The 15,055-nt window shown below is 53.2% G+C and overlaps 1 protein-coding gene across 1 annotated transcript in view; it reads right to left on the bottom strand.

Annotated features, from left to right (window-relative positions):
• The window catches only part of CDK5RAP2 (CDK5 regulatory subunit associated protein 2), a 183,302-nt gene that overhangs the window by 38,278 nt on the left and 129,969 nt on the right, over positions 1-15,055 (bottom strand). Inside the window, exons 23-25 of the mRNA XM_010848429.1 lie at positions 12,167-12,355; positions 8,149-8,725; positions 5,532-5,764 (exon numbers count right to left, since the gene is read on the bottom strand). Of these exons, the coding sequence (XP_010846731.1) occupies positions 5,532-5,764; positions 8,149-8,725; positions 12,167-12,355 (999 nt within the window). The remainder of the gene's footprint in view (positions 1-5,531; positions 5,765-8,148; positions 8,726-12,166; positions 12,356-15,055) is intronic.

Raw genomic sequence — 15,055 nt, 5'->3', positions numbered from 1 at the left:
GGCCTTTATCATGAGCACTTCTCTTACCAACTTTGCTTTAGAAACGTCATGTTCAACGAGAACAGGAATATTCCCTTGGAGCTGGACGTGGACCAGTTTCTGCTAGTTCCCTAGCTGACATCGAGGTCCTCTCGTATTTTTCATTTTATAAAAGAAACATCTTTGTGCATACAGCTCTATCTGCACTGAAATTATCTCCTCCAGAAAGGCTCGGAGAAGCGGGATTCCCAGGAAAAGGAGGTTGTGCGTGCAGCTGAAGAAGCCGCTGTCTGCCGCAGGTGGGTGACCGGAAGAAATGACAAAGGAAAACAAAACCAGGCTGGGGACACAGCTGGGGACGGCACTCCGCTGCCCTGCGCGCCACCGCACGCCGTCGCAAAGGAGCACGGAGCCCACGTTTCAGAAGCGAACAACTGTATTTTAAAAATATTTCCGAACTCTGGAAATTGAAGCCTGGGAGGAACTCTGAAGAAACGAATGGGTGGCTAAAGAAAAAAAACAAACCTTCAGTAGCTGTACTGGAAAAATGAGACTATAATTAAACAGTACCCACATGTACCATTTCCAAGACTACTCCTAAAAGGAAACGTTCTCGAACACCATGGCATGGAGGAGGAGATCTCAGGAGAGACCCACGCTTGCTTCTTGTCCCACAGCTCCCTCTGCGCCCACCAGGCTGGCCTCTGAGTGCCAGCACCGCACGGGGCAGGACGCTCAGGCTCCCAGAATGGGCCCTGCGGGTGGTTCCTTGGCACCCACATCTCCCTCGGGCCCCAAGACAACCCTGTGAGCCAGGGTCAGGCTCTCTGTTTCAAGGTAACGACGAGAAATCCCGGGGGTAGAATGTTTCCACCCTCCCGGTTCACATTGCATTTACTTCACCGCACACTCAGGTAAGCCAGAGAGATGGAGATGCTCTCACAGCCGCCTGCCCACTCTACAGGTGCCAGCCAGCCAAACAGCATCACGACACGTGCTTCACAGCTACCACTGCTGTTCAGAAGAACAGGGCCTTCGCAGGGCAGCGTGGGTCTGCTCCAGGGCAGGCTGTAAGCATTCTGGGTTGCCCGACACTAAACTCATCTCAAAACCAGCAGAAAACTCTCCTTGATCCCTAACAAAGCCCACAACCACAGAAGGAGCCCGTGACCTGGATGCCGCCAGCAACCCTAGGTTCCCTTCTGCAGATCAGAGACCCTCTGGGGAGCTTGTAACAACTCAACAGTTGGATTCCACTCACTTCCCTTCCACCGCAGAGTTCTTTAACACCAAATGACAGACTGTTTTGGTGGGACTCACAGGGAGATGGCTGGTACGATGCACTGAATTCTTGGTGCAATCTGCCTTCACTACCATCTGTCTGGCTCTTCTAGAAGCTTAGGAAGCATGTCATGGAAAACTGCTCCCATCTCTCAGGCAAATCTCACAGCTACACCTGAAAAGCTATAGCGTATGTGGCGGTGGAAGGGTCCCATCTCTCCACATAGAGAGACACCTAGTTATCCGCTAACACATCTGAACAAGGGTGAGGAGCACGATACAGGACCGGCTGGTAACGGGCGGCCCCACCTGCAGTGTCCTCCTTGCGCTGACCCCCGGTATGCGGTCACTGGTCACCACGTAAGAAGTCCCTTGGGAGAACAGTCCCCTCTAGCCCACACCCACCGATCGTACAAGTTTAAGCTCAAACATCAGAGTCTGGCATCTCCTTCGGGACCCAGACGCTTCTTCCTTTCCGTCTCATGGGTAATTCACATTAAATATTTATAGTTCTCCTCCCAGGTTGCCTGTGCCCGACGCTGAGGACACAGATATGAATGGGGGGCCTGCCCCCAACAGGTTCACAGCTGAGTGGGGACCGTGGACCCAAAAGATGATTCCACAATAGCACCGTGACGAGGCACGTGGGATGCTGTGTGTGGGGGGGGCCAAGCACCACCCAGCCTGGACCATCCGAGTTCAGAGGAGGTGACGACTAGTCTAGATCTCCGAGGCAGGAGAGAGCTGTTTCATGAAGGTAAGGAGAGGCTCAGGGGCCAGGCAGAGGGCAGAGTTCAGGGCTACTCAGGACCATTCTGTGGATACTCCACTTTATCGGACAGCCTGGCTCACGAAGATAACCAGAGCTTGCACAACCCGCCCCCAACAACATTCAGGAAATAACCTTCCCCACCAGCCATGAATCCTCCCGACGTGGCAGGCTGAGCTCCCATGTCCCTTCCTCCCGGAAGCCTTCCCTTCAGAGTCCACAGGTGCCCCCTCAAGCTCAAGGACGCGTGCCAGACAGAGGCGGGGGGCCTTTCACCCACAGGTACCCAGGGTCAGGTCCGTACCACATAAGACTCCCAGCAGCAGCAGCAGATCCTGACCAGGCACTGCAGGTCTGGCCCTTTCCTAGGTCGGGAGGCCAGGACAGAGACCGCCCCCCACGCCCCCACCCGCCAACTTCCAGGAGCTCATGCTCTGAAGAAACAAAATACGCCCCCAGAAGTCACTGCCGTCACCTGCTGGGCTCCCTCTACTGGCCGGGCGGACGCCAGCCGCTTCAATAACCTTGCATCCTCGCAGAGCTCTAAGAAAGCACACTACCACCCTCCTTCTTGGGTGCTACCAGTTAAATATCAGAAAAGAAAGAGCAAGCATACGCACAAGGATTCCAATCCATTGGTCCTTTATCACAGCCCTAAGCTTTGACAACCTAAATGTCCACCGAGTGGGGATGATTAATTACAGCGCCTTCACACGAAAGAACACTCCACAGCCCCTAAAACTCACAATGTAGCCTAACATTTATCGTCTATAATTGAACAAAGGGAGGCTGCAAACTGTCCTACTTCCACCCAAAATACACACATGGATAAAAAGGTCTGGAAAGTGTACACTCCAGGGTGTTCCTGTTTTGCTGTATAAATGATGCAATTACAGGAATATTCGCTTATCTGTTATTCCACAATAAACGGGTACTGCTTTGTATTAATAAAAAAAAAAAAGACTAGATTTAAATTTTTTAAGAACTCATGCTATGCAACTACCTCAAACATAAAATTACTTTATGGTGGGCTCGTTTCATAATTCAGGAGCCAGACTCTTCAGATGGCAGCCCAGAAAGACCCACCTTGGCTACATATTATTCTCTAAGAAAAAGAGCTGCAGAGACGTTCCTGAGACCGTTCTGCCTTTTGTAGAGGAGAATTAAGGTCTGTCTGTGTTGTCTATTAAGCCCGAAATGTTTCTGCTTCCAGAACCCACAGGAAACAAGAAGTGAGATCTCCTTGGGCTTGTCAAGGTAAATAACTAAAAAATAAATCAAGGGGAGGCGAAAGTTGAGGGTGGGTGGGCGTCTGGTGCCAGAGGCAGTCTCTCTCGGCCTCCCGCTCCCAGGCAGAGGGCTGGGAGGAAGGAGGGAGAACGACAGAAAGTGCCTCGGGCCAGGCAGACACAGCTCCATCTTGAGGACCCACTGATCCCTCCTACAGCAAAACGGAGGCTAGCTTATTTGCAAAATCTTGGCCAAAAGACAGGATTTCATGTAAGGGGGGAAAAGTCAAGTGTTCCTGCGCTCCAGCCCTCTGGGGTCCCGAGAGCTGGCGGCAGACAACAGGCCTGTGACGTGCCTGAGGTGGTGGGCCCTTTTTAAAACAGAGAAAACACCACTTCCTGGGCCCAGAAGGCAAACTACCCCACGTTCTATCTCGGCGTCACACTCAACACATGGACCCTTGTGAACCGTCTGTGTGTCCGCACGAAGGCACAAGGACTGCGTCAAACCCAGGTTCTTCCCTGTAAGGCCGAGTTCCTCACGTAAAACCACTTGTCCTGAGGGTGGAGCCCCCGGCTCCTGACGAGTACAGGACTCGAGCGCTCAGGACTCCAGGTGAGGCACCACGCGCTCTGTCCAAGGCCTGGCCTCCGTGATTTAACTTGAGCCTCATGACTCACAAAGGAAAGCCTCTGATTTGGGGCAGGGAGCAGTCATGACCCGACTTACACTTTGTGAAGACCCTGTGACCACAGTAGAAACGGACTCCTCCGGGCCCGGGGTGGACGCACAGAGGCCAGGGAAGGCGGGACGCACCCACCCCAAGGAGCAGCAGGCGGTCCGCGGGAGCCGTGGCGGCAGTGAGGAGGCAGGACCGGCTGATCCAGAATACGCACTGAAGGCAGGGTTCAGAGGGCACCGGGGGCAGGCGGGAGAACTGACTCCGGATGGTGTCTCCTTGGAGTCAGGGAGGAGAGTCCCCCACGGAGGAGGGGCCAACCACACCTCTGTCCTCTCAGGACTATCGCAAGGTGTCCGTGTACATTTACGGGTATGTATGCATCTGCTGAGAGAGAGGGAGAGAATGACAGACTGCACACGGCAGAACCTCATGGGAAATAGATGGGGAAGCAGTGGGACAGTGTCAGACTTTATTTTTCTGGGCTCCAAAATCACTGCAGATGGCGACCGCAGCCTTGAAATAAAAAGATGCTTACTCCTTGGAAGAAAAGCTATGACCAACCTAGACAGCGTATTCAAAAGCAGAGACGCTACTTTGCCAACAAAGGTCCGTCTAGTGGTTTTTCCTGTGGTCATGTATGGACGTGAGAGTTGGACTGTGAAGAAAGCTGAGTGCCGAAGAATTGATGGTTTTGAACTGTGGTGTTGGAGAAGACTCTTGAGCGTCCCTTGGACTGCAAGGAGATCCAACCAGTCCATTCTGAAGGAGATCAGCCCTGGGATTTCTTTGGAAGGAATGATGCTGAAGCTGAAACTCCAGTACTTTGGCCACCTCATGTGAAGAGCTGACTCATTGGAAAAGACCCTGATGCTGGGAAAGATAGAGGATGGGAGGAGAAGGGGACGACAGAGGATGAGATGGCTGGATGGCATCACTGACTCAACAGACATGGGTCTGGGTGGACTCCGGCAGTTGGTGACGGACAGGGAGGCCTGGAGTGCTGCAGTCCATGGGGTTGCAGAGAGGTGGACACGACTGAGAGACTGAACTGAACTATATGGAAGATGTCTGCTGTAGTCTCATACAAATGCAAATTATTATTTTTGAATGGTAATGTAAGAACATCCATTAAAGTACCTAGCACATAGCAAATGTTTGGCAAAGGCTTTCTTCCATCCTTCCTCACACCATCTCTGAAGCTTAAATCTGTTTTAACCAATGAGAGTTTGGCTTTTCTTGTTTGCTTCGTTTGTTTGCTTCTGCCAGCATTTAACATTCGTGAGTCTTTACCTGCCAAACCTGGGTTTCTATCCTCTCTTGAAAATTCGGAGGAACTGGCAACCATGTGGCCATGCCTTCCCAGCCTGGCCCCTGAGGCCCCTCCACCGGACCCCAGGTGTGGAACAGAGCAGAATGCCAACCACGGGGCAGTGGGCACCAGAAGGAAGCAGCCAGTGGGGCTCTGCCGTCACCCCGTCAGGGCAGGGGGTGGAAGGGGAGGCCAAGGAGCTGGTTTTCCCAGGCCCCTCTGAGAAGTCCTGGACCAGTGCCTGATCCACCTGAGGACTCACGGGCCGGCGCCTCACTCACCCTTGAGAAACAGCTGCTCCAGCTGCTCGAGCAGCGCCGAGCACTGGTGTAGCTGCTCCCGGAAGCCCTCGGCCACGCAGTGGTCCACGTCGCTGGCCTGCAGCAGCTCCTCAAACGCCTTGATCATGGTGTTCACGTGCTGACGACAGACGACGCAGATGCTGTGGCTGTCCTTTATCTGCTGTCGTTGGAGGGAGAGTTCCCTGGCTTGGGCCTGAACTAACGAATCGTACCTGATACAGGAGAGAAAAGGAAACGCTGGCACCCATGTTAGAACCAAATTTCTGTGACCTTAACACTAATTGGAAAACTGACAAAGCAGGATTTTGAAAAGCCTGCAGCTGTACAAGTATGTATACTTTTGGAACAAGTGCGACTACGTAAGGTCCCGACTCTTTCGATTTCAAAACAGCCAACAAATGCTGGAACAGAGGTTCTTCTGCAACACTTTTAACCTTTATGAAGCCCCCAATTAAAGTACAGATCGGCAAGGACTCGGGAGGACAATTAGTTTCCACTCACTCTTTAAAAACACTACTCGAAATTTGTAGAAAGGAGCGCGCCAACAGGCAGGGGAGCCGGCACACATCCTCAGAAGAGCAAAAAGGAAACTGATGGCGGGAAAGCAAGCCCAGGACTGTGCTCTCGAGGGAAGGGCCACAGGACGACCCTAACCCTGACTGCCAAGCACAGAGGAACTGTGACCTGTCAGCCACGGAAACAGGCGATTTTATAAGTCATTCATTCCTCGCAGTCTCCTAACAAATGCGCGAATATCTCCCTTTATGGGAGAGAAAACTGCCTCTTAGAGATGGCAAAGTCGGTTAAATGGTGAAGGTCTGTGACTCAAATAGGGTTCCGGCTTCAAAGCCTAACTAAACCAGGCATCACGGCCTCCAGGCACCGTATCTGTCTGCCTGTGCAAGCCCGCGAGGATCCGTCAACACTGAGAAAAGCGCAAGTTGAGGGAAGTGTGGCTCCGTCTTTCTTACCAACTGTGGGTGCAGGAAGCTGGCCCCAGAGTGGCTTGGCAGAGACCCTGACCCTTCGCTTCACTACCATCTCTTGAAATGATGACCAGTGACCACCTTCGAGCCCACGTGAGCAGAGAGGTCACGTGACCACAACACTGCCAACGGGGCCAGTTTAACGAACGAGAAAAAACCTGGCATCAGGGCGGGATTCAGTAGGCTGGACCAGCCCGCTCCGCGAGCCCTCCCGGGCCGCCTTCTCGGGCACAGCAGCCTCTCTGAGGCTCCATTTCCTCATCTACAAACACAGGGTTTAAGAACACCTCCTTTTCATCTGACTGTGAGGATTCAGTCAGAACAGGGCCTAACCTGGGGTCTGACACCACTGCCCTTCAATAAATACCAGCTGCCTTCAATCGCCGGAGACGGCGACGGCGCCCACTCCAGCTGCCTTCAATCACCGGAGACGGCGACGGCGCCCACTCCAGTACTCTTGCCTAGAAAATGCAATGGATGGAGGAGCCTGGTAGGCTGCATGCAGTCCATGGGGTCGTGAAGAGTCGGACACGACTGAGCGATTTCCCTTTCACTTTTCACTTTCATGCACTGGAGAAGGGAATGGCCACCCACTCCAGTGTTCTTGCCTGGAGAATCCCAGGGATGGGGGAGCCTGGTGGGCTGCCGTCTATGGGGTCGCACAGAGTTGGACACGACTGAAGCGACTTAGCAGCAGCAGCAGCAGCAGCAGCAGCCTTCAATCACACTGTATGGGAAGCCTTGAAAAATGCACTCTGGCTCCTGACAATTCTCAACAACGTGTCTGTCTCAAATTAGTGACGAATGAAGGTCAGCTTTACAAATGATCCCATGTTTGTCAGATCTCATGAAGCAAAACTGTGTATCTCTATGCCCATAAAACATTATCTTCACGACCCAAGAATTCTTCTCTTTCAACATAGGCTTATTTCTCTGAGATGACCTTAAAGGGTAGAGATACGGACAGTATTTCTTTTCTCCCCACCCTGCCTAGGACAGCGGTTTCAGTGTCGTTCACCCCTCCCCTGCAGGACAGTAAGAGCCGTTAACAGGGTCAGGGGTGAACACTGCCATTCAGCAACCACACTACGACTCACCAAGTGGCGGGTCTAAAACCTTCACCCTGTCTCCCCGACCTGAGGCGGACAAGACCTGCTGGGCCAATTTCGGAAGGCACAGGCCAAGTGTCCACCGCCAGGGTCTGTGGCCCCACACGTCACTCCCCCAAAGGCGCAGCGGCCTTGTTGTTACTGCTGCTGTGTAGTCCCTAGGTCGTGTCCGGCTCTTTGAGACCCCGTGGACTGCAGCACACCAGGCTCCCCTGTCCTCCAGTATCTCCTAGAGTTTGCTTCAATTCAGGTCCATTGAGTTGGTGATGCGATCTAACCGCCTCGTTCTCTGCCGCCCTCTTCTTCCTTTGCCTTCAATCCTTGCCAGCATCAGCGTCTTTTCCAAGGAAGAACTGCCTCAGCCGGGCCATGACGGCTTCCCTGGCACATGCCCAACGCCCCTGCAGGGCAGCACCCCTTCCCAGGTCAGGGGCGCCCACCTAGCGGCCACGTGGGGGAACTGCAGGCTCACCCGTGGGAGAAGGCAGAGGTGGGACGTACCTGGAGGGTGAGAGGTCTCTGATCTTATTCTGCAGGTTATGGATTCCACCAAAAAGCTCCATGTTCAAATTCTGCTCCTTCTGCAGCTCGTACTCCTGGCCCACCAGCTGCTGGCCGAGGCTCCCCAGCGCCCCGCCGTCCATCATCTTTGGCGCCAGAGGGTGCAGGATCTTCATGTGTTTCACATAACGGACCTGGCGCAAACTCGAGAAGGCCATTTCTTCTTCGTCGGCACTACCCTTCGACTTGCTCAAGCCGTCCTGGGCCCCTTCCGTCCCACACAAGACCGTGATGATGGCCTCGCTGAACCCGGAGTGCTTCTGCAGCTGCAGGATGAAGTTCCGGTAGCCCTCGAGCTCCGTTTCCAGGTCACAGATTTTCCGTTCTAAGTTTTCTTTATCATTTGAGGTGTCAGTGTTCTCCAGCGGGTCGGTCCCAACCACACTGACTTTAGTGGAAAACTGAGTGTTGGAACTCAAGTGTGTAGCTGCTGAAAGGGGGCCTGGGAAGTCTTCAGAGGGGTCTTCGTCGCCTGGTGGCAAGACGGCAGGGTCATCTGGCTGGTAAACTTCAGAGCCTGGAAATCAAACCACGTTTACATCAGTCTCTCCACTGCTGAAATCTAGCCCTCTGCCCTGGCTCACAGCCCCCGCCGAGCAGACACTGTGGGAGCCTCCTGCCAAGCCCCTCTGGCTCGAGTCCTTCCCTCTTTCTTCTCAATCCAGCCTCCTCCTCAGAGCGACTATGCTGAAAAGTGATTCCACCCTGATAACCACCCACCCCCACCTACAACTCACCCACCCCCCACCACCTTGAGAATTAAGTCTAAACTTCTCACAGTATCTGAGACCCTCCATGATCGAGTTCCAGGCAACCTTTGCAGGGACATGTTCAGCCACCACCTACGCAGACTCCCTACTAAAGTAACCATCATTCCCTGCATACAGCAGGCTGCTCATGCCTCCCTGCTTCTGCATGTGCTGCTCCCCCTTGGCCGCCTACTTTACTCCCTCTCAACAAGCTCCTACTCATCCTTCAACACCCAAATCTGATTGCCCTTCCTCTGTGAACCCATGTTCAAACTATGCACAACAGTCACTCCCCACTGCGCTTCCACGGCACCTGATATGTAACACCCACAAGACATGATCACGTGTGGGTGCCGGCACAGGATGGACATCTGGCTCATTCATTCACACAGCAGTTAGTTACTGGATTCCTCTCCCTCACTGGACTGCATGTTCCTTCCCAGCAGGAACTGGCCTTTCATCTTCTCATGCTCAGGGCCTTGTACAGCACCCAGCCCAGACTAGATGTGAATGAAGGGCAGACAAACATTGGAGAGGGAAGTGACATCAAAGACGAGCAATTCTGAAATCCACGGCAGGTGAGAAGTCACCGCATCTCCATGTCTGCCAGCTTCCAGGAGACGCCATGACGTCCCTACAGCGAGAAGTTATTTGGCTGACTCATAATCCTGCCAGGAAACATCTCCTTACAGCTAGTTTCAATCCCCATGTTTGCAGCCAAACTCCTGTGGGAGGCAGGGTGGTGCTGCAGGAAGAACACACGGCTTTGAAGACAAAGTGGAGAGGGCTCACCCCCAGCTGGGCTACCTGCTGGCTGCACAGACTCGGGTAAGACCTTACTGCCCAGAGTGCTGGTCTCCCCAAAGCAGCATCTTATTTGTTGCTGTAAGGCTTCAAGCTCAGGCCTGAATCTAGAGCATCTGTCCTTAACCACAGGCCACACTGCCCACTGTCCGAGGGAAAGCTCAGCTCAGCACAAGCAGCTGTCTGAATACGTAAGAGGCAGCAGAACACAGGAGAAAAATCCATCTCTGAAAGTCAACAGATCTGGTTTCACACTAAAGCTCTGCTTAATGGCTGTGTGACCTTAGGCAAGTGCCTTAGCCTCTCTGAGCCTCAGAAGCTTCATCTGCAAAAGGGAGAGAGCACCTTGTATTCTGCTTTTGTCTTTAGTATCCAATGGGACAGTATCTGCAAAAAGGCTAACAATGTCCGGTACACAGTAGTGAAGGAGACCAGCCAGTATGAATATGCTTTGCTTTCCTGAGGTGTTCAAAGATGGGAGAGGACGCCTATTCCAGGAGACACGTGAGCAAAGGCTTGTGGACTTGGGGAAAGGTGGGCAAGGCAGCGGGGTACGTTGGTTGAGATGACCGAGGAGACCACGCAGAAGGAAAGGCGTACACACATCCTTGTCAGGCTGTCTATTCCAATTTCTGGGTTCTGCAGCTGCTCCTCGTGGCTTTAAGCCCATTCTCGTCCTTGCTCACGATGCAAATAACATAAAATAAACTTAGGAATTTTAGAAAGCCACTGCTACGTGACCTCAGGAAAGCATTCCTAACAGAGCATTTTTACTGAACAAAATGTGTTACAATCACTAGCTCCGAGGGCCTTCAGGGTGGAGACCATGTCATTCACCTCTGCTTCTCCAGGGTCTGGCCCGGGGCCTGGGGCAGAGAAGGGGCTCAGGGAGTCCTGCTGGCTGAACATGAATGAGAGATACAGAAGGAGAAAGCTCAACAAGGCTTTTTTCCTATGAGTCACACTCCAAGGCAAGGAAATAGCTTTGCTCTAACAACCTCCTAATAATGGAATTTCATGGCAGGAAGTGATGTTCACTCATGGGAATAAAGATCAGTTCTGATGACTTTCGGTAAGTAATCGCGAGGCAAAGACAAACGGAAGGCCCATAAAATGTCCTCTGTGATACAGGCTGTGGCGCCTCTGCTGTTCACATGCACACGTACACACGCTCAGTACAGCTAGGAGGCGTCCTCCTCACATTCCCACTTGCACAGCAGTTTAAACTCTGCTCCTTACAGCTCCTTTAGACACTTGACACTCCAAATTTTGACTTCAGAAATGTCCCTCATCTACAGCAATTTGTGACTTCACAGAGGCAAGGGCCGACTTCTGGGCACCTGGGCCAGTACACAGCGAGTCTCACAGCTCAGCGTCAGCACGGCCACGTGGCTCTGCAGTCTCTGCTCTGTAGCCCTTCGTAAGGTTCCAAGCAGAATTTTTTTTTCATTTAAAAATCACTGCATAGCACTATTCAATAGCCAAAGCATGGAAAATACCTAAATGTCTATCGGCAGATAGATAAAGAAGATGTGGTGCGTATATACAATGGAACACCACTCAGCCGTAAAAAGAACGAAAAGCCGCCACTTGCGGCAACATGGACACAGCTAGAGATTCTCACACTAATTGAAGTGAGTCAGAAAGAGGCAGACACACACCCTGTGACATCACCCGTAAGTGGAACCTAAAACACATACAAACGAACCTATCTGTGAAACAGGAACAGACTCAGGCATAGAGGACAGGGAGGAGGGGCAGGGAGAGGGCTGGACGGGGAGACTGGGGCTGGCGGATGCAAACTGTTACATTCAGAACGGATAAACACAAGGTCCTGCGTGCAGCACAGGGAACCGTGTCCAGTTCTGTGATAAACCACGATGGAAAAGAATGTAGAAAAGGATGCTTCTGTGTGTAACGCAATCTCTTTGCTGCACAGGACAGGTACCCAGGGCCACTGACTTACATTACAGGAAACACTGACGTTCTGGACATCCCTACAGTGCAGCCAGGGGACTCAATTACCCGGGAGAGTGGTTTTCTCCTCGAAGCCCAGGGCCCCTGGCAGCCCGACTGGAGGCCTCGGGAAGCGTATGCCACTGGGAACAGGGCCCGCAGCCCAGGGTCTCCCCAGAGCCCGGGCAGGGCTGTGTCCTCTGAGGCCAAACCGCCAGAACCCAGCCCACTGCCTGGTAGAAAAGTGTCAGACAAACGGACTGTCCGCTCGGACAGACACCCAGCAGGCCGTGACTCGTCCCAGCGGGCCGTGACTCGTCCACCTACCTACTAGCTGGGTGGCCCTGGACCAGTTCTCTTTCAAAACCCCAACCTCCCTCCCCCTGTGTTAACGGGGACAGCAAAGACATCCTAAGATGCCTGCTGCGGGGCGCAGTCCTGGTTCTTACATGAAACCCCCAAATGGTGCCCGGCACACAGCAGCTGGTCGGCAGGCACAGGGGGTGAATGCTGGCCAGGCTCGTGGGTGGCCTGCTGCTCCTCGTCCCCTTCCCTGTCTCTCCAGACGCGGGGCGTGGCTTCCAGGCCTCCCTGCTTTCCCGGCCCGTCCTGGTAGGCTGTTCTCACGAGGTTCTGGGCTACAGGCATCCGCAGAGAGAGAGCAAAGTAAGTAAAACCCTCGACTTGAAACTTAGCCAAGCAACTAAGAAGAACACAAAGATACAACAGGGAGAATAAAAACACTGGGAGGCAAAATGCAATTTATGAGATGAAATTAATCTATCGAGCTGCCATAACAGGACATAAAAAGCATAAATATACTGCAGCTTGTCTGAAATGGTTTAAGCCCGGGCTCTCGAAAAACCATGAGTGAGAAAATGAATTCTACAGACTTATGCCCGCCCTTCCCAAGAAGAGAGGCCCCCTGGGCCCGCCAGGTGGCTGCCGAAGTAGCACCGGGCCAAGGCACCCCTGGGTCTCAGCAAGGAATCACAACAGTGTTCAGTGCAGTGGCAAGCCCCGGGCAAGGTGCCAGGGCCCCAGCGCGACTCAGCGCGTCTCCTTCCTCCCCAGGGCAGCCCCACTCCTGCTGCCCTGATGTACTTAGTTATCTGTCCCTGCTCCACCGGACAGGTTCCCCTCAGAAGGCAGGGACTGCGTCTCCTTCCCTTCTCTCCTCCACTGTGTGCAGGCAGCCAGGAGCATCGCAGGCGCCCGGAGAACGTTGACTGACTGTGAATAGCTGCCTGGGTGGATGGGTGGGTGGATGGATGGACAGATGGATGGATGAAGGACTCTGGGAAAGGAAGGAGGAAAGGAAGAGCCATCCTACCGAAGGCCTACTTCAACGGAGGCTGATCTTAAAACCTCAACTGTGCTAAAGCCAAGACACTGCTGTTTTGTCACTAAGTCACATCTTTTGCGACCCCGTGGACTGTAGCCCGCCAGGCTCCTCTGTCCATGGGACTCTCCAGGCAAGAATACTAGAGTGGGTTGCCATTGCCTTCTCCAGGGGATCTTCCCAACCCAGGGGTCAAATCCAGTCTCCTGCATTGGGAGGTGGATTCTTTACCACTGAGCCACCTGGGAAGCCTCAAACCCAAAAGAAACTAAAATCAAATCGAAGATACTCTTGGCTACAGATCATCATAAAATCTGCACACGCAGAATCGCACACTAGGCTCTGGGAAACACCACGGGTAAAGTAAAGGCTCTGAAACCAGGCAGCTGGTTCAGGCTGGGGTGTCCGCCCACAGTGTGACCGTAGCCAAGTCCCTGTATCTCTGAAACTGCTGCCTCAGTGATCAAGTGGGAATAACTAGTGTACCTGCTCACAGGACTGGGAGGAGGCTTCAGGGAGACCACGTGTGTAAAGTGGGCAGCGCAGCTCAGGAGGTAACAGGCACACATCTGACTATATTTACTGCCACAGGCAGGCAGAGGCCCCCAGCCCCCTCCCAGCCCCGAACTGCTCGGATGCAGCTGTCCACGTCGGCCTGTAGCTGTTCCTCGGCAAACACTGCTTCTCCGGCAGCCTCCCCAGGAGTGGGTGTATCTTCCCTTCCTCCCTTGTACCGTGGGCCTAGAAATGCTGAGTGCCTTTGCTCATCTCTGAAGCTTCCAGACCATCTCTCTTCTTTAAGAACTCCAGTTTTGTGGCTCACGCTATGAGATCACCCCACCACCGACCCCGCCTTCCCGCAGAGGTCGCTGCTGTTCAGTCAGTCAGTCATGTCCAACTCTCTGTGACCCCATTGACTGCAGCACTTCTGGCCTCCCTGTCCTTCACCATCTCCCAGAGTTCATTCAAACTCATGTCCATCGGTCAGTGATGCCATCCAACCATTTCATCCTCTGTCGTCCCCTTCTCCTCCTGCTTTCAATCTTTCCCAGCATCAGGGGCTTTTCCAATGAGTCAGCTCTTCGCATCAGGTGGCCACAGGATTGGAGTTTCAGCTTCAACATTAGTCTTTCTAATGAATATTCACGGTTGATTTCCTTTAGGATGGACTGGTTGGATCTCCTCACAGTCCAATGGACTCTCAAGAGTCTTCTCCAACACCATAGTTCGAAAGCATCAATTCTTCAGCGCTCAGCCTTTATGGTCCAACTCTCACGTCCATACGTGACCACTGGAAAAACCATAGCCTCGACTAGGTGGACCTTTGTTGGCAAAGTACTGTCTCTGCTTCTGAACACGCTGTCTAGGTTGGTCACAGCTTTCCTTCCAAGGAGCAAGTGCTGCTCACAGTGTATTTTCTTCCTCCCCCTGCGACACGTAAGCTGGACGCAGACTTGGTCTCTTATGCTCACTCTCTCGCCGGTGCCCAGCACACAGGAGGATCTGATGCATCCTTTCTGAATAACCACATACAAGATCACTGCTCTTGCCATTGTGTGCTGGCGTCATCTGCTCACAGCTGAAGGTCAACACCAGGAGCCAACAGAAGTGCTCCTGTGGACTCAGGAACACTCTGAAGATGACGGATGCTGCTGCATGCATGCTCCCCTGCCTGCTCTGTGAGGGCCCTCAGCTTTCCTTACTCTCAGAGGCAACATGTCCAAGCACCACCATGTCCATGTCTTGGGCTGGGGACCACACTGAGGTCTCCCTCTGAGTCTAGGAGTCTCAGCCAGAGACTCTGGACCCCAAGGGCTATCTGGGGAGCTCCCAGGAGAGCAGAGACAGCAGGTTCTAAGGGAGTAGGGAGGCAGGTCAATTCTAGAAGCCATAAGGTCAGCAGGGTTTGCAATCAGCCCTTTAGAACCCAAACAATTACGGCCCAGCCTCTCAGAGAATGCTGCCAAGACGACTGAGGCCTCCACAGATGGTGCCA

The sequence above is a fragment of the Bison bison genome, unplaced genomic scaffold (assembly GCF_000754665.1).
Source record: "Bison bison bison isolate TAMUID 2011002044 unplaced genomic scaffold, Bison_UMD1.0 scf7180017864266, whole genome shotgun sequence".
Taxonomy (NCBI): Eukaryota; Metazoa; Chordata; class Mammalia; order Artiodactyla; family Bovidae; genus Bison; species Bison bison.
Note: the sequence above shows the minus strand (reverse complement) of the source record. Positions and strands in the feature narration are given on the sequence as shown.